At 57.2% G+C, this 25,727-nt stretch overlaps 2 protein-coding genes across 3 annotated transcripts in view; one reads left to right on the top strand and one right to left on the bottom strand.

The window, feature by feature from the left end:
* Positions 1-2,158: 2,158 nt before the first annotated feature.
* NNMT (nicotinamide N-methyltransferase) lies at positions 2,159-4,310 on the bottom strand. Its single transcript, XM_074162414.1, has 3 exons — positions 3,909-4,310; positions 2,808-3,015; positions 2,159-2,707 (listed from the first exon to the last, which is right to left on the bottom strand). The coding sequence occupies exons 1-3, from the start codon at positions 4,081-4,083 to the stop codon at positions 2,272-2,274; spliced, it is 819 nt and encodes a 272-aa protein (XP_074018515.1). The 5' UTR covers positions 4,084-4,310; the 3' UTR covers positions 2,159-2,271.
* Positions 4,311-23,861: 19,551 nt separating this feature from the next.
* ZBTB16 (zinc finger and BTB domain containing 16) overlaps positions 23,862-25,727 on the top strand; it is a 58,997-nt gene continuing 57,131 nt past the window's right edge. For both annotated transcript variants that reach the window (XM_074162382.1, XM_074162381.1), the window contains exon 1: positions 23,862-25,120. In XM_074162382.1, the coding sequence (XP_074018483.1) occupies positions 23,862-25,120 (1,259 nt within the window). The remainder of the gene's footprint in view (positions 25,121-25,727) is intronic.

Raw genomic sequence — 25,727 nt, 5'->3', positions numbered from 1 at the left:
AGCCACTAGTCCTCCTCGGGTCATTGCTAGTCCTCATGCCTCACGCCTCTTCCTTGGCCTTGGGCTACTCTCTTGCCTTCTGGGCTACTACCTTGAAACTGTGGGTCCTTGCATCCCCCAGCCCGAGGCCCCGGCTCAGCTCCCGCTGCAGCACAGTCGCCCGGTGGCCGCTCTACCCTCTCGCCTGTCGGATTTCTGTCCCCAGCGCCGGTCGCAGGCGTCACCCGTGCCCTCCCTCCGGCCCGAGCGGTTGTTCGGCCGCCTCCGCGATGGTGCCGCGGTGATGGGGCTGCTCCATCCAAAGTGGGAGGCAGGAAGCCGGGGCCCGTGATGACACCCGGCGATGGAGAGAGCAGTCCCACGGTGCTGCTGGAAACACCGGTCCTCTCTCCTGGAAGGACGGGTCACGTCTGTTAATGCAGTAAGAGCTCACCTCGCCCCCGCGTGTAATTTTAATTACAGCTGTTGGGCACCTGGGGGTGGGTGGCAGGGACCAGGAGGGAGAGGAGCAGGGACAGGGAGAGCCGCGGGTGCTGCTGGATACACCCAGCTCCGCTCCCTGGGTTTGACTCGTGTCTTTGCCCTCGGGGTCAGGCACAGGGTGAGTTGGGGAGGGTCACCCCGATGCGGGGGGGCGGTGGGGCCGGGAAACACCCTCTCCATCCCATCGGCTGCGTCCTGCCCTTCCCAAAGCCCGTGCAGGCAAGGGGAGAGCTGGGTCCGTCTCCTCCCAGCACGGCTCTGACCTGTGCCCACCTTGTGCCACCGCGATTTCCGTCGGGGAGCCGATTCCACCCCCCCAGCCTCTTCGCTGGGAAGGGCCATCAGCGGCTCCTGTCAGGCGGCGACAGAAGGTAATTGTAGCTACAAACTCCTCTGTGAGGGGAATCGTTGTGCTTTTGAAACAGACCATAAAAATCCCCGGCAATGCCGATGCTGGAACAGTTAAACAGCGATCAAAGACGCTGGCGCTACAAGGCCTGGGCGTGTTATTGCCCGAGAAGATGCCGGCAGCTGCTGACTCCCTGCCTTCACTGCGCTGCGCTGGCGGGCACGGGGGCTTTACGGCAGCGGCGCCATTAGATTCAGCATTAGATTCAGCGTTAATTAGTGAGTGGCGCAGGTCCTGCGCCACCGCCGAGCATCCCCTGGTTTCCAGCTCTGTTCCTTGGAGCTGGGCAACGAGGCCGTTCCCGGTGCCGCTTGCCCGGGGCATCCTGGTGGCCCCGGGGATGGTCACGCCAAGCAGAGCTGGAGCTGGTGGTGTCACCGGCGTGGTCCTCATCTCACTTCTGGGGTCACATACAACTACACTTAACGACCTTAGTGAGCCTGTGCTGGTGCCGGGGTCACCCCACAGCCCTAAAGACATCACTGGGGTTTTTTAATTAGATTTTTACCAAGAAACTAAAAGGTGATGGGACAGAGCGGAGGCCAAAGCCCTGCCTGGCCTTTCTGGCTGCTGCGGAGCGTGTAGGATACTTGGGGACTGTGACTCATTTCAGCCTTCCGAGTCCTTCCTGGGCTGTGTCGCTCCCTCACGGGACTCTGTCTATACAGCAAGAAAGTTTCCTATTTCCGTATTTCTTTTCACCCTTCAACCAAAACCACCCCAAAGGAACATCTGTATGAGCGAGGCAAGGAGGAGCTTCAGCAGCAAATGCCACACACTCGCTCTGAAAAACTGCTGAGAATCGAGGTATCTTGGGTGTGCCAGTATTAATTATTAGTAAAAATGCCCAGGCTCGCATATCTCCAAAATGCCTCTCCGTTATGTTGCAGGTCCATCTGCCTGTGATGGAGGGAGAACTGAGGATGCTCGGGGGGCTGCCGGAGGAGGATGCTTTGGGGAGCGCATCATTTCCACCTGCCCACCCTTCCCCCTCGTCCTGCGTCGGTGCCGGCACCCGGCAGGCACGTGGTGCGGGGGCTACAGCATTTTGTCAAACCATTTTTACAGGTTTTTGGTCTCAAAAAAGGGCATCACGGCTGAAAGGGGGTGGCAGGTTCTCAGGAGCTCTGTTCTGACTTGGGAGGATGGCACGGAGGGGATTTGGGTGCCATTCCTGTCTCGGGGCTGAGGCAAGCTCGGGATCACCCCAAGCCTGGGCTGCTGGTGCAGTGTGTGTCGCATAAATCACAGCCCGCAGACACCATTAGAGCACTCAAGGATTTATTTGCTTTCAGATAAAGGGGTAAGGGGCTGTGGGTGACACCGGCAGGGCTTTTTGAGCCCAGACACGCTGCTGTTTCCCTCCCCAGGCCCAGGTGCTACCCACTGATGGGGGCGCGCCTGCGGGCCACCAGGCTCAGCACGGCCTCGCAGTCGGCGCTGCCATCACCCAGGAGGCACGGCTGGACCTCGCTGAACATCACGTCGAAGCCAGCACCCTCCACAGCTTCCTCCACCACGTTTTTCTCCAGGTGGAGGCAGGAGAAGACCATGTTGTTGAAGGCGTAGTAGGTTTCCCGCAGGACGGTGACCATCACCAGGTGCCCCCCCGGCTTCAGGAGGGTGCCCACGTTCCTCAGGGCACTGCGGAAGGTGGCCAGGTCCTTGCAGGCGGCCTCCAAGCAGAGGGTGGAGACGACACAGTCGGCGGGTGGCAGGGACACAGGGTCCGTGGGGTTGGCTTTGGTCACGTCGCACTTCAGAACCTGCCTCACCTTCTGTCTCAGTTTCTCCTCTTTCTCAGCCCACTTCTCCCTGGTAAGTAAATAAACAAATAAATAGAAGAAGGCTCGTTATGTGGTTGTTTAGCATCTGTGGCTTGGTTAGTGGCAGGGTGGTGGGAAGCCATCCTCACTTGTCCCCTTCCAGCTCACAAACATATTCCACCACCGGCCTCCAGTTGAAGGCTCCCGCTTCCTTCTTCAGCCACTTCTCCAGCTCCCGGCGGTTCTGGTCCGTGTAGTCCAAGGCAATGATCTCCTGGAAGTGCTCACAAGCCGACAGAAGCTGGTAGATGGTGGGGCCACAGCCGACATCTATCAGGGTCTCGCCCCTCAGCCCCTCTGGTGCGGGGCCGGGAGGGGAGACCATCCAGGTGAGGACGGAGAGAGAAGAGACAGAAAGATGGAGACAGAAACCTCCCAGAGCCCTGATGCCATGAAAGACGAAATCAGGACTCAATAGTCGGGATGACTATTAAGCAGGTATCCTTTATTGCAGCGCTGGACGCACAGGGGATAGCTCCTCCAAATGTGCGTGCCCGACAGAGTCAGTTTAACAACATATATGCACACCATACATACATATTCATGCAAGGAGTTTTAACATATTCATTAGTTCCAGTAACTCATTACCATATGCTACCTCCCTCTTGGAGTCCCCCATTTGTCAGAGATAAGATAACATTGTGCTGGCCTCACAATTGCTATCTACATAGGTACCTTCCTGTCTTGTTACTTATCGTAGCTCTGCAGGGGTGCAGGCCCCTATTTGTGGTCAGCCAAGTTATATTTGCTAACTCATACTTAGGTAAGCAAACCTTCAAGCCATACCTAGCCTTATTCTTTAATTCAGCCCCATCGGGCTGTGCTTCCCCTACCCCAGAAATGCCACCCCGAGTGCCACAGTCCCGCATTGCAGTCCTGTCCCCCTGATGCCTGGGGTTCTTGGGCAGCAGCCCAGCCTGGGGGCAGCTCCTGCAGGGGGGCCAGAGCCCCCGGCCCCTCCTGACCTCTACTCCCCATATCCAGCCTGGATTGCACAGTATTTCCAGAAACTCTGGAACAACTCCAGCTGGCAATGCCCTGTGTGCACAGATATACATGCATGCAGGTAGATATATATATTTAAAAGTGCCCATGTGTATAAATAGCTTGCTGGGGGGGCACACGCCGAGCAGCCCAAGGACAGCCCTGCAAATGGTGGCGTCTGACGCCGCCCAACCCCTCACACTCACCCAAGGAAAACATCTTCCACAGGCTCCTCAGGTTTTGCATCAGGAAGGTGTTGGGCTGCCCCTGGCTGTTGCTCAGGGTGTAAAACGCTCTCAAGTACTCCCCCGGGTTGAAGCTCCGCTGGTAAACCTCTGTGCCGGTGAAGGCTGCCGGGGTGTTCATGCCGCCCAGAGCCATTTTCCTGCTACTCGCTCCTCCTGCCCAGCTCCACTTTCGGTTTTACCGTCCCTCCCTCGTACCCCTCCAGACACACCACGGGTCATCGGCCGGGCTTCCTCTCCGCGCTCGCACCCAGCTTTACTTTGTCCGTAATAACTCAGCACCGGGCTCCCCCCAGCAGCCCCCCCAGCCACGCAATCCCCCGCACCAACGGCCGTAATTAATGGCCATCCTGGGATTGCGTCACAGGGCCCTGGCTTTACAGTAGTTGATGGCAATAAGGGGGCGCAGCGCGAGGCGCCGGCAGCCCCACAGCTCCATAAACAGCGTTAGTGCGGCCGACACCTTGGCTTCCCAACAGCGGGGACTGAAGCCGACGGGGTCGGTAACGTAACGCGGCAAGGAAGTTTTCAGGCCATTAGCTGCCCCGGCAGAGGACTGACAAGGTCTCCCCTCTGGGAAGGAGGAATCGCGTCCAGCCCATGGGAAGCGCCTGCCGAAGTTCCCGTTCCCTTTCATGGATTTAGTTCCTTTTATTTTTTCCAGGTTTCCCCTGGGAAAACTGCAGTTTCACTTCCTTGTGCTGAAAAACACAAAATTCCCAGCCTCGGCACCCGGGTGTTGGCTCCAGAGCCAGCCCCAGGCCCCGTGCCCTGCCCGCACCCTGCCCGCACCCTGCCTGCAGGGGGTCCCTGCCCACCCCTCAGCCCCCCAGCAGCCCCTCGCCCGCCGTCCCGGTTGGCACAGAGGGGACGCGGTGGTGGCCGCCTCCTTCGCCGTCCCCGCCACGAAGAGGCAGCAGAGCCCCGCGCTTCTGGTGGCGACGGGTCCCCGCAGCAGCTCGTCCTCTTCCCGCTCGCCCAGCGGGAGCCAAAATGATCAAACGGTTTCAGGCTCGTTACCAGCTCTGAATCTATATAATTGGCCTTTGCTTTTTTTAAAGATCTGTCACGAGGAGTGACAGGCGGAGGAGCCGCCGTATCATCCTCAAACTAATAAGCGCTATTTTGGGTCCCGAGGTGACGCTCTGAACAAACTCTCTCGCCGTGCCACGTGCATGGCCGGCCCTGCTGGTGCCAAACCCGAGGCTGCCCAAGGGGGAGAGCTGAAAAAGGATGTCAGCTTGACAAGACGAAGGCCTTAAAGAGGTTTTCTTCTGAGAGCAAAGCCAACAAGTGCTCCCTGTGAATGCGGAGCTGAGGACCTGGGCTGAAATGGCCTTCAAAGGCACCGAACCCACAAGAGCTCACCCAGCCATGGCAAGTGGAGCTGGGGGTGAATTTGCCACCAGCGTCAGCCCCCGAGGCAGAGCACGGGCACTCCCAGCCTTGCCGCTGGAAGCCCTAAGACAAATCCTCTTGATGTCAGGCGTTCTGTCCCTGCCACCTGAAATCTCAGCACTGCAGCAGGAACGGGAGGTGGAGGTGAATTTGCCCCCCCCCCCCAATAACATTCCTGGAGCTCTGGGACCAGTTGGAGGTGCTGTGCCTGGATGCAGCCATCCAGTCTGAGCCCCTGCTTGGGCACACCGGGCTGCAAGGACAAGGCTGTCACCCAAGGGAACAGGCCAGCAGCACGGCTGGTGCCAAAAGTGAACATTTGGTGATGCTCCGGTCTGTGCCCCCGAGGAAAGAGCCGGGGGTGGGACCAAGCAGCGGTGCTGGGCATCGCCAAGGTGGCAGGGTGTGCTCAGAGAGCAGCCTGAGCCCCAAATCCCAGCCCAAACTCATGCCTGGGTCTGCATTTCTTATTTTTTAAGGCAGTGGTCTGGGGTACATGAAGCAGCATCTCCCTGAGCTGGCTGCAGCTCAGGGGCTTTGGTCGTTTCTGGTTCCCGTTGCCGGCACAGCGCTTGCGTTTCAGTCCCTAGAGCCTGGTTTTGCTCATCGAATGACACCGGTTGGGGATAAAAGTGTAAATTGCTGGTGCTCAGAGTGTCTCGGGGTGTTTCTGAGTGGGAGCAGTGGATCGCCTCGGGGCCAGCGAGCCCCGGCTCATCACGCCTTGTCACCCACGCCAGCAGCCCCCTGTTGCTGGGGATGGGCTGCAGGGGCTGCCGCTCTACGGCCCCCCGGGCGGGAGCAGCCCCCGAACGGCTCTGCCGCTCCAGCTCTCCCTCTCTATTGAAATCTCGGCTCTAGATGTCTGATTTCCATTTTCCCCCGTACTTTTAGTTCAATCAAAGTGTGTGATTAGGGCTCTGCGGGCTCCATTGTCATCTCTACCTAAGTGCTTCTCTGATTGATATAAACAGCATTTCGATATTTACGCTGTGGAACGCGCTGCTCTGCTTACTTTCCTGCATAATGCACAAAAAACAGCCATTACGGGGAGGAAAAATAGCCAAAAAAAAAAAAAAAAAAAAAAGCAGTCCCTGCAAGCAGGTGCAGGGCAGGGAGGGTCCCTCCCTGATGGAACAGGGCTGTGCCCCATCACCTAAGGAGGAACACCTTGGCCTGTCCCATCAGCGGGGCGAGCAGCACCTGGGGAGGTTTTAAAGGGCAGGGGGCTGGGGGGGTCTGGGCACCCACAGCACTCCTGCTTTGGGCTCTGGGTGGCGTGTGCTCACGTTTGCCGGCACCCAGTTTGTGCCTCGGGTGCAGGATCAGCCCCGGGATCAACCCCAGGATCAACCGGGGTTTCATCCTCTACAGCCCCAGGGCCGGTCCTGGGCTCTGCACCCCCCAGCCAGCTCCAGCCCCCCCAGGACCTTCCCACCCCCCGCTGCTGCTCCTTGCCCACTGGAGAGAGGTAAGGGAGGTGCCCAGGCACTGGCATCAAGGGACGGGAGACCCACTTTGAGGGTGGGAACAAAGGCAGCTTTTTCTCTATTTTATGTGCTTTTGGCTGGACTGAGCTGGAGATGCTCCCCCCCCTTCCCCCTTCGTGTTTGTGGGAATATGTGTAAAGAATGTACCTGAAAAGCAAAAATTTTTAGTCTTTGATACTTCTTGGAGAAGGGAGTGACTGTTCTTTTGTGGAAAGTGCTGGTTATTTGAAAGAAGTGGAGGCAATTGTGCTTTTAAAGGATAAAACGTGGTTATTTTCTGAAATGCAGCAGCTCCTCAGGGGCTTTTTGCAAACTCCTCGGGTTTCTCTCGCTGGCCTCGTCACGGTTCCTGGGGTGGGTCGGTGCAGGGGGATGGTGGAGATGGTGTGGCAGGAACGCGGCTATTCCTGGGGGGCGTCCGCTGGGTACCGCTGCTTTGGATGGAGTTGGCTGGAAGTGCAGTGGTTGGTTGTTTCAGTTGTTGCAGAAAACATTTAATTTCAAGTATTTTTCCTGTGTTTTACTTGGTCAAAAGTGTTCCACTTTGAGCTTCCCATTGCACTGGGAGGAATATCTGCTGCCCTGCCTTTCCCTCTGCCCCCTTACTCCTGGGGGCAGGAGCACCCGGGGATGCTCGGTGATATTTCTCTGCTGTATGTGCATCAATACGATTGTAGCTAAATTCTCTATAACTAATAAAGAGGTGTGTTGTGGGGGTCCTGTCCAGGTCTCCCCCCGAGGCCGGGCTCCTGCTGGCCGTGGGGCGCGGGAGCAGCCGGGGACGGGAACAAAAGCTGCCTCGTCCCCCTCGTGGTGCAGAGCATCCGAACAAAAGGTTCGCGTTCCCCTGCGCTTGTCTTTCTTGTTCCTCTCCCTCTCCTTTCTTCTCTCCTGCTCTCCGATGGAGACTGAAACAGCTCTTTTTCTGGTTTAAATTTCTCTGTGCTGCAACGAGAAACTAGCAATTAACTGTTATAAGGCTTTTTACAGTCCTGTGGAAACCCCTTCCATCCACTTTGTTTTAAATGGGTGTATCTTTTATTCCTAGTTTTCGGCAGCGTAAAACTTTACAGCGTTTGCTGCGAACCCTCATACTTTGCTTCGCAGTTTATTGCTCCCTCTGCAGATATATCTCACTCATAAATAAGGCTTCCATCTCTCCAGTGCTGGACTGGAAACCTCAACGCCTCTGAGCGGTTTCATTAATGGGACTTTGCCTAGAAATCGCGCTGTGATTCATCTCCGCCCTCGGTCTCTCCCTCGCCCGACAGCGTGGAGCTCGCCACAAGGGTGATCCGTGCCCTGGCCAGCAAATCCCTGTGGCTGCGGGGAGGTGGGAGATGGCTCCGGGAAGTTTGGGTGTGAGCTGGGCTTGGGGGTTGAGCCTCGGAGCAGAGAACGCACCGGACCCTGTGATCCCCCTGGGATGAGTTGCCCACCTCCCGTCCCGATGCCACTGGGTGCGATGTCCTCTCTGGGCAGAGCGGTGGGAGCTGGTAGGAACTGGGGGAGCTCTGGGAAGCCGTCACCTCCTGCTCCCCTTTCCCCAGCCCAGCCACGCTCGTTGCCAGCGCCAGCATCAGCCTCTGCCTGCGGAGCTGGGGTGCGTCGTGATAAAAAGCTGCTTTGGGGGCTGATGCCTGCCAAGGGAGAAGGGTTTGCTCAAAGACGTGCTCTTGGGGCCGTGTCCCTCGTGGGTGTGAATCAAACCCAGAGTCAGCAGAGCAGCGGCAGCTCCAGCCAGAGCTGTATGGAACCCTGCGTGCTTGGTGGGCTGCTTCAGGTGGAGTGTTCTCTCTTTAATAGGGATTGTTTACAGGTTACATCTTAAAAACCTCTTCATTTCCCCTCGATTAGTGATGAATCTGGCTGCTCTCAGCTCCGTGGTGTGAGGGACGAGGACAGATGGATCTGTTTCCTGGGGTTTCCTACCTGCACTGGTGCCTGATGACCACCCTGTGCTTGTACTGCCATGGGAGCACCAAGGGGGGGGGGGAATCTCCCTTACCTTTTTGCTGAACCCCACAGCATCCCTGCATGTGGCTAACACTGGCCTCACTGCCCAAAGCCCCAGCTGGCAGGCTGAGCAGGTATCACGCTGGCCAGGGCCACCGTTCCTTGACAGACAAGCCAAAAACTGCAGGTGGAAATGGGGGTACACAGGGTTTTTATGCAGCAGCGGCTCTGCCTGTGTCTCCAGGAAGGGGATGAGGTGCTGGGCATCCCGGCGCTCGCCGTGGGTCCAAGGGGAGGAGCGGGGGGACCAGCCCCCACCGCAGACCCAGAGCATCCACTGCTTCTCCAGGACTGTCATGACACAAAGGATTTGGAAAGGTGTGGGATATTAATTGCGGCTTTCAGACCCCTGCGAGCTACATAGCAATTTCGTCGCATTACGGTGATAGCGGTTTTAAAAATCACTATCCTCCCCCTCCCCTTTTAACAAAATCCGTTTTGTTTTGCAAAAATGCATTTAGGGCCAATTTGTTTAGAGTCCAGAATGGCAGCAATTAAAGTGGCGCTGTGTGTGTGGAATAGATGGAGTAACACTCACGTGAGCGTGACCTCTGCCGGGAGGATGGAATGGGGTGGGGGGATCTCTGTAGATCAGCAGCCACCGGAACCGGGGTGCCCTACACCACGTCTTCAAGCATCCCCACCATTGCAGCGTAAAAAGCTGCTTTTCTGGGGAAAAACAAGGCCAATTTGGAAATGCCCTGGTTGCGTGTGTCTGTCCCCACCAGCCGGGTGTGATGCTCCTCTTGGCACCCCAGTTTCCCGGCTGCGGGGGGGACGGGGCTGGCAGGTGCTGTGTTACCGGATGGTTTATGGGACCATTTGCTGGCGCCAGTACCTGCCGCCGAGGCTGGAAATGTCAGCGCCGGGCGCGGGGGGGCAGGTACTGGAACAGGTGGGTCTGTGGGTCTCCGGGGCCCCACTAATTCACCGGGAATAAATTAATGACGGGAACGGGGACAAAGTCCTATTCTGGGTGCAGGTGAGTGAGCAATTCCCTCCTGGCAGGCGGAGGGAGGGAGAGAGACTGCCATCCTCTGCCTTTGATTTTATTGTCTGAGCCAGCCTTAAAGGTTCCTGTGTTCAGCGCAGGGTTTTGGAAGCTGTGGCGAGTCTCGCTTAAAATAATGAGCTCTTCTGCTAATTATACGACGCTGCTTATTTGCAACACGAGCGTCTCTCACCTCTTCCCCATAAAGGAACCGAAGGTTTCCTTTGCTCCCAGAGAGATGTGAGATGTTCAGAGCTCACGACATCAGCCCCTTAGGAAATGGTGCAAAGCCGTTTGCACCCACACAGACCTGGTCCCCAGCCATTTGTACCCGCTGTGGGGCTGGGGCTGACCCTGGTCTTCCTCAGCCCCCTCCCATCCCTTGCTTCTGCCCCATCTGCCTCTGGGAACAGGAGCCGGTGCCGTGTGGGAGGGAAGGTGTGGGAGAAAGGGGTGCTTTGGTAAGGAACAGGGCCGAAAATCCTGGGAAAAGGGGGAAATGCCGGAGTGGCACTTTATTAAACAAGCTGTACAACAAACTGTTGCTACCCACAGACCCTGTGTCAGCGTGGGTTGGAGTTTGTCTGTGCTCTCTTTATAGGGTTCCTGAGTTAGCCTTTGGGGAAGCAATGCAGTGGTGTTGATGCCCAGTGAAGGTTTTCCTACAGGAACTATACTATAGGATTATATTTTCAACCTGTGACTCACCTGATGGGGGGGGAAAGGCTAACAAAGACCTCATCAAACCTGCTTGGAAACTTCAGGGGTGGGTTTCTACTCCAGGCCACGTCGGGTCTGCAGCGATCACCAGCATTTACCAGCCGTTCCGCAGCTCCGGAGCCCATCCAGAGCGACGGCTCCAAGTGATAAATCAGCATGCAATAGGCATTGCAACTGCTCCAGTTTTTGCATCACGCAAATGAGATTTTGTGGGTTATTTACAGCTGCAGCTGGCCGTTAAGGATATCGGTGAGTGAAGCCGCTTGGATTAATATGTAATTATTAAGTGGGAGACGTGAGCCTGTCACTGGCGTGGAGGGACCCGGGGCTGGTGGGACCACCGGGTTCTCTCTGGATCTATCTCTAGGAAGCACTCTGACCTCGGGGAAATCACTGCCGAGCTCCCCGAAATGGGGAAAACCACTCCAAGTAACGCTGCTGAGTGCACACAGCCTCGTGAGCATTTGCAAAGAGCTTTCTTGACGACCCTGGGCTCAGGGTGGGAAGTGTGGTCAAGGGACAAGCCCCAGTGCAGAAGAGCTTGGGACTCTGTGGGCAACTTTCAGCTTGAGGGGAAGATGTTGGAAAATGCACCATAGGGAATGGAGCTGCCTGGTCCCAGAGCTGGAAACACCTCCTCGCGTGGGGGTTCCCCTTCGAAATGGGGTGAAAGCTGGTCTTGGAGGCCGTGGTTAGAGATGGGAGTGCAGTGCCTGGAGGGATCAGGGTAGAATCGTCACCGAGACACGTTGGGTGACACCAATGAACCTTCTCACCCCGCAGAAGTGCGGGAGAGATGAGGTTCCCGGCAGCCGACTGCGGCTCCCCGGCCCAAGGAGCCCGCGCAGATGGCGGGGAGATAAATGACGCCATCTCCGTACTGTAGTGGCTCGGCCGTAATTTCTGAGAGACATTTATTAGAGGCAGCCTTCCCTTTTTCAGGGACTGTGACTCCTCGGGCAGGAGGAATTGTGGTGGGGAAGGGGGAAAGCGCAACCCGGCGTTACTGATGAGAGCGGTGCCCAAACCCCCATCCATTCCTCTCCTCCAATTTTCTCCTCTGACAATTTATAGGTTAGTTTGATGCTTGAATAGCTGTGTCTCTCTAGTAATATGTATTCTCCGTAAGTATTCCCCGCTGTGGCATATCCTAAGAGAACTCCATCAAATAATTATCTTCCCTTTTATTTATTCACAGTCTTTTCACTCGATCTGCATCACGATAAAATATTCCAATGGTTTCCTCTTAGCGCCGAGCCTTCCCCGGATTGTAAAGTGTATTTATGTACAGTATTAAATCCGCCCTGCGCAGCTCTTTATCTCCGCGCTTTCCCCATTTGATGCCACCATCGGGGCACTGGCCCCAGCCACCTCCTGCCTCGTCACCGGGGCACGCACAGTGGCCGTGCCACTGGCCCGAAGCCTGGGCCAGGAGAGGGCTGCAGGGGACAAGGCCGCGGGCTGGGGCGGAGGGACGGAGAAGGGCAGCCCCACTGGGGAACCTTCCCGTCTCCCTCCCTCCCGCTCCCAGCCTGGGTGTCGCTGCCTGACAGAGCCCGCTGCCAGCAGGAGGACGTGACTGCAGGACGGCCAAGAGCAATCAGAGCAGGGAAGAAACCAATAACCTGGCTTTTTCCCCCCTCCGGAGGGGCTGAAAGAGCAGCGCTGCTCTTCTCCGAGAAGCACTGGGGTCTCCCCAGCCCCCCGCCTCTCGGGGACGGCTGCGGCCCTTGCCCTCCGGAGCAGCTTTCGACATAGACAGATAATTTGAGGGGATGATGTGCAGAGTCCGAGTGATGGTTTCCAGGGCTGGTGAGGGTTTCGGAGCAGCCCTCGGAGGTGGTGTAGGCAGTGTCACCCGTGGCGGGGGACATCCCTTCCGTGCCGGACAGTGTGTGTGCAGCTGGGAGAGCTGCAGCTCTTCCACAGCAGCGTTTCCCAAACCAGTATATCCTCATCTTCCTGCGGATTGTGGTGTGCTGTACATCAGCTGAATATTCTATGTCCTGAGCTTCTGTCGGCTGCTTTAACAAGCCCGGAGGGCGGGAGCGGTGGTGGTCCCTACCCGAGCTCCACAGGCAGCCTCTTGGCGAGCACTGGTGCCCCTCTGCAGGCGGGAGTTTAAGGGCTTTCTGGGCTGAAAGAGCTCATTTTTTAGAATCCAAAGCAATGCTGGGGATTCCATCAGGCCAGAAGAGCTCTTCCTCTCTCTGGGGCTGCAGAGTCAAAGCGAGTTTAACTTTTATTACTTGGTTTTTAAGTTTGCTCCTGCCGCTGTCTCCGTGTGTCAGCGCTTCCCGGGAGCCCGTGCGCTGGGAGGCAGAGCAGCATCTGCGCTTCGCGCCCCGTCTGGCGGCCGCCATGGCAGGACGGCAGTTAATAAGTTAGTCACGGAGGGAAATAGCAGTGACCGTTCATAATCATGGCTTTTATTCCCCGCTTTGCCTATGGTCGGCTCGGCTGGTAGGCGGAGAGGCCGGGGAAAGGGGGGATTCCCAGACAAGGGGGGTGCTGGAGAGGGGACCGTTGTGGTGAGGACGGTGACCATGATGCTCCCGCTTGCTGGGCGCCCGTACCTCTTCCAAGCGGCTTTCCCGCAAATCGTGGGGAGGCGAGTTCCCCAGCAAGGGTTAACTGAGTGTATAAAATTGATTGCGATTTTAGTAATTCAGTATAATCACAGTCTACCAGCAGGTTGCTTTTCCAGCAGGAGGGTTTGGAATTATTTTCTGGAGTTTGCAATATAGAACTTAAATTAAGCCTCAGAAGTCAGAGGAGCTCTGCTGCATCTCTAATGTGGTGCTAAATTCTCAGCAGCACATTCTCTGTATTAAAGCCTTTGCTAGCAATTAGGTTCATTAACTATCACAATACCTTATTTATTACTCGGCATGCCATATGGTTTCCCAGCTAAAGAATGGCACCCGTTCTAGCACAGACCATTTGGCATCATAAAAATGTTAACAAATAATGTTATGGCTCTCAAGGGCAAAAGGGCTCGCTGGGTTGCAGGTCTGAACGGCAGGAGAGAATATGAAAACATTTTTCTTCTATGGCAAAATAAAGAATTCCTCGAGACAGAAGTATTCAAAGAATATCACACTCGCATCACGCAAATGGGAGTTTTATACATGCCCATAATGGTTATGTCAATATTTGCAGCAGGCAGCGCTCTCACTCATCCCCTTTCCTTCCCCCTCTCCTCCTTCCTCCGCGCACGGACCTTCTGGGAGCACCCACAGAGAAGGACCCACCTCTGCGGGAGCCTCCTCCGATACCTCCTCATATCTCTGTGCCCTGGGCATTGATCTCTACACCACAGAGGGACACAGAAGGGGGGAAGTTGGGTCAGTGGAAAGAGCACATCGGGAGCCTGGTTGTGGAATATTGCATTAAGTGTTCTGACCCTGAAAAGAGGCGGGGGGGGAGGAAAATCTGAGTTGTGTACTTGTTTAGCAGTGTTTGGAGGAGATGACGACCTATGTGCATTGTGCAGAGCACGCTGGCACTCGGTTGATATTTTCAGCAGGATTAGGATTACGAGGGACGGGGACAGCATTTCAGGTCACAGAGACGTGAATTGTCTCATCTCAGGCACCGTGAGGCTGACACAGAAGGAAAATGTACTTTTCCATTCCTGCTCCATGGCTGGATCCCCCTTGAATAAACCCCTCCAAAAGGTGATTCTGACAAAGTGTGATTTAAATTGGGGGTAGTAAGGAAAGCACGGATTAAACCAGACTTTCTGATTTAAGATTTCTCCAAATTTCCAGAAATTGGTCAAAAAGACTGGGCATGAGGCACAAGTAAAAGTGCCAAGGTGCCTGGCCGATGTTCCCCCTGTGCCTGCTCCAAAATGCTCCTGCTGTCGGCTTTCTGATTTCCAGGGTTCACTGGCAGATGCCCAGTGCCAAGAGCGTGGCTGGGGAGGGATGCAGGGCGTCCCCAGGAGCAGCATCCTGCTCTCCCCATGGCTCCAGCCTGGCCCCAGGATGCCCCGAGCATCCAGTGCTGCAAGTGCAGGAAGCGCAGCAGTCTGGGGACACACGTCACATCCTTTGCAACTGCAGCCCTGGTCAGAAACCTGAACGAGATGCAAAACCATGAAGAAAACGATGCTTTTGGTGCCTGCACAAGCTGAGGTGCACTGAATGGAGCCCCAGGATGCAGAGCAGGATGCTCTCAGGTAATTACCATGGCGATGGCCACCTCAAAACCGCCTTGGATGTACAGAATAAATGCTCTTGCCGTGATCAGCAGCGGAAAGGAGAGCACTCGCCCAGCACTGGGCGCTTTTCCCAGGGAATGCTCTTCCCAGGGAGGGATGCCACAAGGAGCGGTATTACCGCAAAACTCAGGGGCTGTAAAGCTGGCAAGGATTATTTCTCATCACCTCAGCTGAACTCCTGAGCAGCGCCAGTGAAGTGTTTCACCTGCTGGTTGATGCAGTGCCTTTTTGGGTCTGAAATAAAGCCCTTTTTGTGGGGAGCCCGTGAGCTGTGTGTTTTACCGTGGCTGATGGAACGCAGGACATATGGGAAGTAGGTCCCGGGAACGACAGTGCTCGGTTGGAGGATGAGTGTGGCCAAAGATGGGGCCCCAGAGCTGGGCACGGTCACCACCTGGAGATCCACAGTGCTTCCACCCTTGAGCAAAACGAGCCAGGTGTTTTTCACCTGAAAATCTGTATTTCAGTGACTCCCCTTGCTCAGCGCTATCATACATCTGCCGATGAGCTGGCTGGGCTTTAAACCTTCTTTTCTGTGTCCTGTTTCCCAAACTGAACCATTCTGCCGGATCTGCCCTGGGGTTAAGCTCTCACCCCAGATGGTGGCTGTAATGTCCCCTTTCTGCTGTCCTTGTTGCCCCTTTTGGAGTCTGTGAATTCCACTTCCAGCAGCCCCTTTGGTCCTGCTGCTGCCAGGTGACGGGCGCTCTCTGTCACCCATGTCCCTTTGGGCAGCGTTTCCAACAAACGAGGTACCCATGGGGGGAAATTGGTGCTTGACTGGTTCGCTGTAGGGGTGCAGGTCCTGCAGTGAGAGCGTTGCCTCCTACGGCAGGGGAAAGGGGTAGGAAATGAGCTGCTGGTGCTCAGGAAACCCCCCCGAGGCTCTGAATTCCTCTGCTTTCAGGCCTTGCCATTTTTTTTTTTTTTCCTTATTCCATTTCACACTCCTTCCACATAATTACTTTTCTTATGAGTTGAGTGTTTTGGTTGGTTTTTTCCCTCTTCAGATACCTTGAAGGGATGTTTCCAAACTGTGCCCCTTAAAGCCTCAGGGGCAGGAGCCCCCCAGAGCAGTTTCCCTTCGTGGCTCCAGGAGCAGGGTCCCTGCCCGCCCTGTGGGTCCCTCAACACCAAGGACCCACCGTAACCTGGTGATGCTGTGGCCGTTTCCATAGTGAGATGGTGATAAAAATGCTCTGAATATGGGTGTTCAATGGAGAACTTTTTCTGAATGGAGAACTTTTCTGGTTTTTTTTGAATGGCAGAGAGAAATGAAATTCTGGTCCATTTGCTGTGGAATTGGTATTTCCCAGCCTAAGGATGAAGAACCTGAGGCAGTGGAGGGGAGTCACGCTGGTGAGAAACCATGGGCTGGGTTTCAAAGGGGACTTTGTACCCCAAGAGGGTTTGGGGGGATTTTGGAAGCAGCTGCCCCCATTGCGCTCCTCCCTGTCCCCCCCATTCGCATCCCCAGAGCCACGTGTGAGCCCTGGCCCCAGGCGGATCTCTCTTATCCCAGCTCGGCTTTGCAGGAGTGTTTACTCTCATTCTTGGGAGGCCGATCGAGCCGTTCCCGTGGGGAATGTGCCGTGGCTGAAAGGGGACCGTGCCAAGCTCCTTCCAGCCGTGGCCAAGGGCACCGTACCTCCCTTGAAGCCACGTTGTCCCCTGTCCCAGCGCCGAGCCCCTCGTACCACCCGGCTGTGGAGCCCGTGGGATTCACGGTGATGGACACACACACGGCTGAGCTGGGACACCCCGATTTCTCCCGACCTTCGTGAGGGATTCATAAATATCTCCCTGAAAAGGGCGGTTTGCAAGTGGTCTTGATGCACGAATGTTATCTGAGGCTTCAGTCACTTAGGAATCTGTGACCAGATAAGATACCAGGGGTTTATTGTATCTTCTGGTAATTATTAAGAAAATAAAATCAGTTAATATCTAACCTTGAACCTAGACTGTAATGTTTGGCCTCAGACTTTATTCTGACTCTCTCGTACATTCTGCAGTTGCATGGTTTAGAGTGGTGTTAGGGGTGATGGAAGACATGAACAGGAATTTAATCTGACTGAAATACCTTCATTACGCAGCTAGATCATCTGAGAAACATTTTGGAAACAAGATCTGTACGATGTGTGATTCAGCCACTAGATTTATTTTTTTCCTGGTGCAAGAAGGGGAAGAAGGAGGAGTTGCTTTTGGCAGAAGTTTCCCCAGCTGTGGAGGCATCTCATGTGGATATTTAGTGCACAGAGATGTGAAGAGAAGGGAAGGGGGGGGGGGGGGAAGTCTTTCACTAGTGTGGGCTTTTGTTTGCACTGTCAAACGTGGTAATGCCTTTACTGTGCCTGCACACACGTATATATATATATATCCCTTTGGAAAGGGGAAGAGATGCCTCATGCAACTGGAAATGGGACATGGAGCGTCTCCTTGCTGGAGAGGAAAGATGAAATTAGGGGGAAAGGTGTTTGCTGGGTGATGGGGATTCGGGGTTTGGCTCCGGTGAATGGATATAAGTATGGCCAGGGCATGAAAACCAGCTGCTTTCAGCGGGCACCCGATGCCACTTGTGGCTCTGAGGGACTTCCAGGTTTTTCAGCTCCAAAGTCACTCGGGGGCTCTTGCAAACTGTCCCGTTTAAAGGCAGGGAGAGGTTTAAGCAGTATTTTAATGAATGGTAATCTCGCAGTCAGAAAAGCATGCGATGAGTATTTAACTCCCCTGGAATTCTTGGGCATGGTCCCTCTGGAGAAGGAGTGTCCCCAAAGCAGGGTTCCCGGGGGGAGGCGCACGGAAACCATCACCTTCCCCGGCAATAAATTGATCCTGGGGAGAACCGCAGACCAATGGGAGATGGAGGAAAAGCAGGGTGAACCTCGGAGACAAACCCTGCTAGAGCATCCCTTGTGTTGGTGGGCAGTGACACACACCCCAGCAGCACGTTGCTGAGACCCTGGTGTAGATTCTGCTTGATTTAAAAGTAAATTTTCTTTCTGGGATGAACTTTACCGAGGATGCGTGCAGCCTCCTCAGCACCCTCCCTTAGGGCTGACATTTACAGCCTGGGCACACCTCTCCCCTTGTCCTGTGCGGGATGTCAAATATTTTAGGTTAAGAGAAGGGGAAAAGAGGAAAAATAATGACACAGTAAATTAAACAAAGGCAACCCCCCTCCCGCTTATTAAGACTTCAAAAGTTGCTGCCTCTGGCTCTAGCTCTCAAATACGTACAAAGGGTAACGCTAAAAATAGGTACTGTACAAATGATTAGGTCATAGCCTGCTAGAGGGAGACATTTTTATGTAATTACTAACCCGGCAGTGCGTTGCTGGGGGGGGCGCGGGGGGAGATGCATAAACACGGTGGTTCAAAGCCCGGCTGTAAAGTTTGTGCTCCTTCGCTGAGTCACTGTGGCTTAAACTCCCTTTTGTGTGGGGGATTTAGGGGAGGAATGCGGGGAGCGGCCGCCCTCCTGAGTCACCGCTCCGCTCGGCTGCGGGCTCGGGGCTCTAAGCCGCTAATTAGCCTCATTGTCTTAGGGGCTGCGCCGCATCCAGAACCCTGGCGAAGGTGGGGGGAAGGCAGGGGCAGTGCCTGTCTCCTTCCACCGGCGTTCTGTGCGTGGATGCCTGTCCCTCGGTGGTCCAGGAGGGATGCTCAGCCCGTGTCACGGTGTCGCTCCGGCCTCCCCGCCGCCGGCTGAGCGAAGCCGTGACTCAGAGCGCCGCTTACGAAGAGAAACGTAAGGATTTTAGTGTCCCCCATTTGTTGCTCGGATGCAATATCCCTTAAAGGAGCCAAGCTTAAAAACAAAAACCCCACCAAAACCCAGCAAACCAGAGCCCAGGGGGGATTTTTCAGGCCGGGGAGCTGCCTGTGGACACAGATGTGCACAAGGACACACCAGGCTGCCGAGGTCAGGGGGCAGGTGATGCAGTTCTCCCCGTAGCCGCTGCCGTGCCTTCCTGGCACGCTCGAGTGCTGGCCGGACCCTGTCCCCTGTCGAGCCACGGCTGGTCGGTTGGAGGGCAATGGGGAAGGGGGGACCAGCAGTGCGCTCACCCCATGATGCTCCGGCACGTCAAGCCAGCTCCATCCCAATTACAAGATTTTACACATTCACCTTTCCCAGGGCAGAGGGAGGGCGGCAGGGCAGCTCCTGGGTTTGGGTACAGACATTTTCCTGCAACAATTCTCCGTGGCATCGCTTGCAGCGTGGGTCACCCACAGCGAAGCACCACGCCGAGCTGCCTGCATCCCGCCGCCCCAGCCCCGGACCAGCTGCATCCTCCCAATGACTCTCAGGTTCCCTTTGTGCGGCCAGCGGGGCACAATAAAGGGCCTGTTCTGGCTCCCCCGGGCCACCACAATGCGCTCGGGTCTGGTATCTGCGGGGCTCGCATGGGTCCCGGTGATAATCAATGGCTTTCACAGGGAGCTTAACGCGCCGTGGCCGTGCGCTGAGCAGCCTTGCAGGGGCCCGCTGCCCTCCTCCCTCCCCTGACACACAGCTTTGTGCGGTTAGGGGGTTTTATTTATTTATTTTAAATAAAGTCTAACACATTTAATCATCTTTTCATAAGCTGTCAGCTTGCCGCGTGTGAAAGTGGAGCAGCTCTACCCCGTCTGCGAGCAAAGCCACAGCGCCTGACACCCTCCTGGGCTGCTGCGTGCACACGCGAGAGCCTGGATGCTCCAAAGTCCAGAGGGATAGCAAAAACCCGTTCTTCAAAAGTCAGGGCTTTCTCATTTAAGTTAAAACAGATCTTATTTGGCGCAAAATCCTTGTTCTGCTGTTTCATAACCCAGCTCCGCACCAGTGGGACTGGAAAACCCTCCCAATACACCAAAACAAACCCATTCCTAGAAAAATGTATGAGCTGTGATGTAGGAAGGTTCCCGTCCCCACACCCTGTGCAGCTCGTGTCTCCACCAGCTGCGTTGCCGGAGCAGTGGGGAGAAGAGCTCTGGGCACAGATCTGGGCTGGGGGCAACTGAATTGTTGGCCCAGGCAGCTGGAGAAGCGGGGGCCGTTTGGTCACAGCCCTCCCTGGGGTGGGAAGTGGGGGACGCTGGGTCTGTCTAATGCTGCTGGAGGGGTGCGGGTGGTGGGAAAGGGCTTTTCCCTGGGGGAGAGGGAGTGGAGCAGCTACCCCCGTGTGGGTTTGGGGGGCGATGGAGAGGAGGGGGGAGTCCTCCTGCCCTCCCGTTTCTGCCGGACAGATGATGCTGGGGGACCTCCTCGCTGAAGCTGTGTCTCCTCTGGTGATGGTTGTTTTATGAGCTGACCATCCTGGACAAGGACTTTCCTTCCTTTTGGAGACTTCTCTGTTTTCTCCTCGTCCCCTCCTTGTGTCTCCCTGGGTCCTGGAGGAGCAGCCTGAAGCTGCCATGTCCCTTGCAGCATTTACAGGCCATTAACTGGCCTTGTCCATGCTTTGTGGGCCTTTTCTTTCTGCGGGCCTGATGGTGCTCCTCAGGCTATTTGTGTTGGGAAAGGGGATGTTCGAGTCTCCCCGTCCAAAATAGACGAAGGGCTGGGGGTAGGAGTTGGATCTGAAGGGATCCCCAGGTTTCCTGGGAAGGATGCCCGTGCCCCGTCATGGGAAGACCTTCCCGAGAAACCACGGACGCCTCACGAGTTTAATGCTGGAGGTTCATAATAATCGCACCAGGCAGCACATCATTGCCCCCGTATCTGGTTGAGAGATTTACAACTGAAACTCGTGGCGGAGGAAGAAATTGCCTCAATCACTTGGAGTAATGGCACATGGAGAGGCACTTGGGCGTGACTGCTATTTAACACGAGAGCCCAGCTTGGCTTCATTTAACGTGCTGGTTCCTTTCTAATAAACACGTTACACTACAAGGTGGGGATTAAGATCAGAAAAGTAAATAAATTGGAAACTGATGGGGAGAGATGGGAGGGAAATGGAAGGGACTGGGGGGGAGCAACGGGTGATTAACTCCTGTGCCAGGCGTGGGGAAACGACCCTGAAGGCCACGGCGGTGGCTTCCCGAGCTCCGTTTCAGCACTTCCATGGGTCCCACCTGGGGGGCTGCAGGGGCTGGGCAGCCCTTAACTGCCCCCCGCCCCACAGGGCTGCTCCTGCTCTGATGGCGACCTTCCGCCCGGAGCCACCAGGCTCTGATGCTAGAACCCAGGAGATGGTTTTTCTTCCCCGCTCTGGGGCAAGTGGCTACTTTTGCTTGTCCTTTGGCTTGCGGATGCATCCAGATCAGTCCTTTCTGCTCTGAACTGAGGCACCCCATGCAAGAGAGGTCCCAGGCGCCTCGGCCAAGGCTCTGCAGGGAGGAGATGGTGTTTCTTTACCATGTGGGGGGCTTTGCTGGGGGAAAGGGAGTTGATGCTCTTGGATTTTTAGCTTTTTCCCATTTTATGCATGTTATGATCACTTGCCTCCTTGCCAGGAAGGGATCTTCCAGCTCCCTGGGTGTTTGGGGGACTGTAAGGGTTTGGGAGGAACCAGGGTTCGGGTCTGGGCAGAAAGACCCCTGCAGTGCCCGGGAGAGCTCTGGGGTTTTCAGAGTTTGCTTTGGTGCTGCCCGCTTGGAAAGAGGAGGTGGATGAGGGGAGAAACCCCTCGGGGAAGGGGGATCCCTTCGGTCATAGCTGACAAAACGCGGCTCATGGGAAGATGGTGTGGCCAGAGTCTTCTCACCAGCTCTTCCCTCTCGTGTCACCTCCAAAAGCAAATCAACCTTCACATTCAGACCTTCTGCTGCTCGGGGTGGGGGCGGGGGGGGGCTGCAGAGCCACCAGAGCTCTTCCCAGAGGGATTGGGGTACATCGGATTCCCTGCTCGGGGTGGACAGGCCAGTCGGTGCCTTTCGGGAAAGGCGGCTGCGGGAAGCCGGGCTCTTAAACAACCGGGTAGCTTTTACTGTATGTATTAGAGGAGCAACAAAAAGTGCAACGCACCAGTTGACGGGAAGGACTGGGGGGTTAATTTTCAGGATGCTGCCTGGGAATTTAGCCGTGGGATTTCCATTATTGCTAATGGGACTCATGCAGCTTAATTTCATGCGAGCTACACTAAAAACATACCCCTAACCGTCTGCAAAATTTCAGTCCTGAAATCAAGCCTTTTAAAAGTTAGAGGAGGGTAAACAAACACCTGAAACCGCGCTGTCTCGCTATTTCCCTCCCCCCCCCCCCCCCCCCCCCCTTCAGTCATTGGGATTTAAAAGTCGGGGAGGGGGAGGAACTGGAAGAGTTTCAGGCAATTAAAAAAAGCCATCCTGCAGGCACGCTGGCTGCCTGCGCACCGCATTTTCGCTCTCCACCGATTACAACGGCAGAGTTATAACCCCCGAAAAAATAGGGGTAGCTGACGCCTTACCCTTAAGTATACGACCGCCAGCGCTGCGTTATCACACGCGTCTAATAACCCGAGCAGCGCCGCCTTTCATTGTGCGGCCTCTGTTATTAGGCTGTTCTCGTTAAATGACTGCTATCATCTGGTCCCAAAGTACATTAAATCCCATTATAATTATAAACACACTTCCCCATAACGTTCTCCTTAGATTACATTTGCGCTGCTTTACCCCAAGGGTATCTTTGTACTAATACCGGCCGTGTTTGTTGTTTTAGCTGACGAGGCCGGGCCCCGCGCCGCTGCGGTGTGCCACGGGCAGTGCTGGGGAGGGAGAGGGTTGGGGTGCCGCTACCGTGCCGTCCCCTGAAGACGACAGGGGTCTTTACACACACCGAGCGCTGGCACCGCGCGTGTGAGCCTGGTGAGGGATGCTCTGCGCGGGGCATCTCGCAGCCCACGCTCTACCCCTGCCTTTTTCTGGTGTTGTCGGTCTCGCAGCGCTGCCGCCGTTTCTGTTTTGCTCCGTCTCCCCGGCTGCCGTTGCCGGTCTTTGCCGGCAGACCTCCATCGCCCATCCCTGGGGACCCGCAGCAAGGGTCCGATGAGCGCGTGTGAGCGGTGCCGATGTGGGGTCAGCGTTTCACCTGGACACAATGAGCGTTATGGGGGTCTCGTGCGGCGCCTGGCCCAAATCCGTTGCCGAACCCCCAACTTGGCTTTCTGGCTGGTTTTCCCCTTCTCCCCCCTCTTCTTCCATCGGGGCGCCCTCGGCGGGGGTTGTGCCGGAGCGTGTGGAGGCGGGGAGGTTCGGGGCACGGGGGCCGGTGTGTGTCCCCCCTGGGGGTGGCTTTTGTCTGGGGTGGGGCGGGCAGCCCCCCCGCGCCGCCGCCGCCGGTCCCCGCTCCCCCGGCTCCTCCGGCTCCTCCGGCTCCTCCATGTTTGTTGTCGCCAGCGCTGTCCAGCCGCCGCCCCGCTCCGCTCGCCCCGCTGGCCCCGCAAGGTGCCGCGGCGGGTCCGGGGGGGCCGGGGGAGGGCGCCCGCACGCAAGATGGAGCGGGCGGCGGCGGGGGGGGTGTCGGGGGGCGGGTGGGTGGGTGGGTGTGGGCGGCCTGACGTGGGCGCGGGGCGGCCCGTGGGCCGGCGCCGCCGTGATTTGCTGCGCGGCGCGGCGAGCGGCGGCGGCGGCGATGAGAGCGGGCAGTGCGAACTGCCGGAGCAGCCGCCGGCCGCCGTGAGTGCGGGCAGGGGGCGGGCGAAAAGGGCTGCCACGGGCCCCCCCATCACCACCTCCCCCCCCGCCCTCCTCCCGGGACCCCCCCGCTCCGCCCGCCGCTCGCCGTGCACCTGATGGGGTCGCGCCGGGCGGCGGAGCCCCGCGGGCGGGACGGGGCGCGGCGGAGCCGGGCGGGCGGCGGCGGCGGCGGCGGGGGATGCGCCCCTTTCCCGGGCTCCTCCGCCGAGCCCCGCGCAGAAACTTTTCGGCGAGTCGCCGCCGGGCTGCGGGCTAACCTCCCTCTTCTCCTCTCCTCCCTCCTCCCCCGGCCCTCCTCTTTGCTTTTTTCTTTTTTTTTTTTTTTTCCCCCCTTTCTCTCTCTTCCCCCCCCTCCCCTCTCGCTCTGCTCCTCTCCCCCCTCCGCCTTTTGTTTTCGCAGATAGTCGGCACACAAAGCTAGTCCCAGATTTGAGCAACGGCGAGGCACCCTGATGAGTGAGCCTCGGGAGCGCCATGGATTTGACTAAGATGGGCATGATCCAGCTGCAGAACCCCTGCCACCCCACCGGGCTGCTGCACAAAGCCAACCAGATGCGCCTGGCGGGGACGCTGTGCGACGTGGTCATCATGGTGGACAGCCAGGAGTTCCACGCACACCGGACGGTGCTGGCTTGCACCAGCAAGATGTTTGAGATCCTCTTCCACCGCAACAGCCAGCATTACACCCTGGACTTCCTCTCGCCAAAGACCTTCCAGCAGATCCTGGAGTACGCCTACACCGCCACTCTGCAGGCCAAGGTCGAAGACTTGGACGACCTCCTCTATGCTGCCGAGATCCTGGAAATTGAGTACCTGGAGGAGCAGTGCCTGAAGATCCTGGAGACCATCCAGGCCTCCGAGGACAACGACACCGAGGTCGCCATGGCCGACGGAGGCGCCGCTGAGGAAGAGGAGGAGAGGAAGTCAAGGTACATCAAGGGCCTCTTCATCTCTAAGCCCGCTGGTGAGGAGAGCGGCTATGCCAGTGTGGCCGGCCAGAGCCTGCCAGTGGCCACGGCAGAGCAGAGCCCCTCCGCCTCCTCTTCCTTCGGCCCCCTCTCCGCCATGAGCCCCACCAAGGCCGCGGTGGACAGCCTGATGACCATCGGGCAGTCGCTGCTGCAGGGCACCCTGCCACCCGCTGCCCCCGAGGACTCCCGCCCTGCCGCCCGCCGCCCCCCCGGCCTTGCCGAGGTGAAAACCGAAGCGATGCAGGTGGACGACGCCTCCAACCGCGACAGCCCTCGGGCAGCTGAGCCCGGTGCCTCCGGTGGGGAGAAGCCCGAGGAGAAGGGCAAGGAAGGGCCCGGCACCCCAACCCGTGGCAGCGTCATCACTAGCGCCCGCGAACTGCACTACGGCCGGGAGGAGGGCACCGAGCCACCGCCTGAGCCTGGCCAGGGGCTATCGCTGGGGCCGGAGCCGTCCGCTGCCGCCGGCCAGGATGGGAAGCCCCTGGGCATCTACTCCCTGCTGCCCAACCACAAGACTGAGCCGGTGCTCGGCGTGCCACCCGCCGTGGCGTCCGCCCTGCATGTGCAGCCGGCCCTGGCCGTCTCCATGGACTTCAGCGCTTACGGGGGGCTGTTGCCCCAGGGCTTCATCCAGCGGGAGCTCTTCAGCAAGCTGGGGGAGCTGGCAGCCGGCATGAAGACGGAGAGCAGAGCCCTGGGCGAGCAGTGCAGCGTGTGTGGGGCAGAGCTGCCGGACAACGAGACCCTCGAGCAGCACCGGTGAGTGCCGACACCGCGTTCTGCGCCGGGCGGGTGGGATCTCGCTGAAGGGTTTGGGTTTCGAGTTGGGCGTTGTGTGTGTCGGTGAGAGTTCCCACTGCGGACCCCAGAACGGGGATGCGGAGCGATGTGTGCTGGGGGGGACAGCTGTGGCAACTTTTCCAGGTCTGGCTGCCGTGCCAGAAGGTTCCTTCCCTCGAGCGCCAGCTGGGGAGGGCAGCTGGAGGGGGCTCGGGCCGGGGGTCTCTCCTGCTAGCACAAACCCCGCCGCTTTCCCTGGCCAGCATCCGCTGAACGGCTCACGGTTCCTACCCCCGGAGTTTAGGGATCGGTGTGTAAAGGGGTGCTGGGGGGGTCATTCAACCCTCACCCACCCTCAGTTGGTCCCTCCTGCCCAGCAACCCTGTGGGGCGAGGAGGCAAGAGACCTGTGGGACCCCCACGCCCGGCCGCGGCGATGGCACTGGGGATGGTGGCAAGCAGCGCCTCGCCAGCCCGCTGGCTGTGTGCCGCTCGGCTCCCCGGTTTGTGAAATATTTGCACTTTGCACAAAGTGACACGTAGGTCAGGCCGGGTGACGCCGGGGCCAGCACGGAGGGCTCGGGTGC

This window comes from Numenius arquata, chromosome 22 (assembly GCF_964106895.1).
Source record: "Numenius arquata chromosome 22, bNumArq3.hap1.1, whole genome shotgun sequence".
NCBI lineage: Eukaryota > Metazoa > Chordata > Aves > Charadriiformes > Scolopacidae > Numenius > Numenius arquata.
The sequence above is the reverse complement of the archived record's forward strand: the minus strand, read 5'-3'. Positions and strand labels throughout refer to the sequence as shown.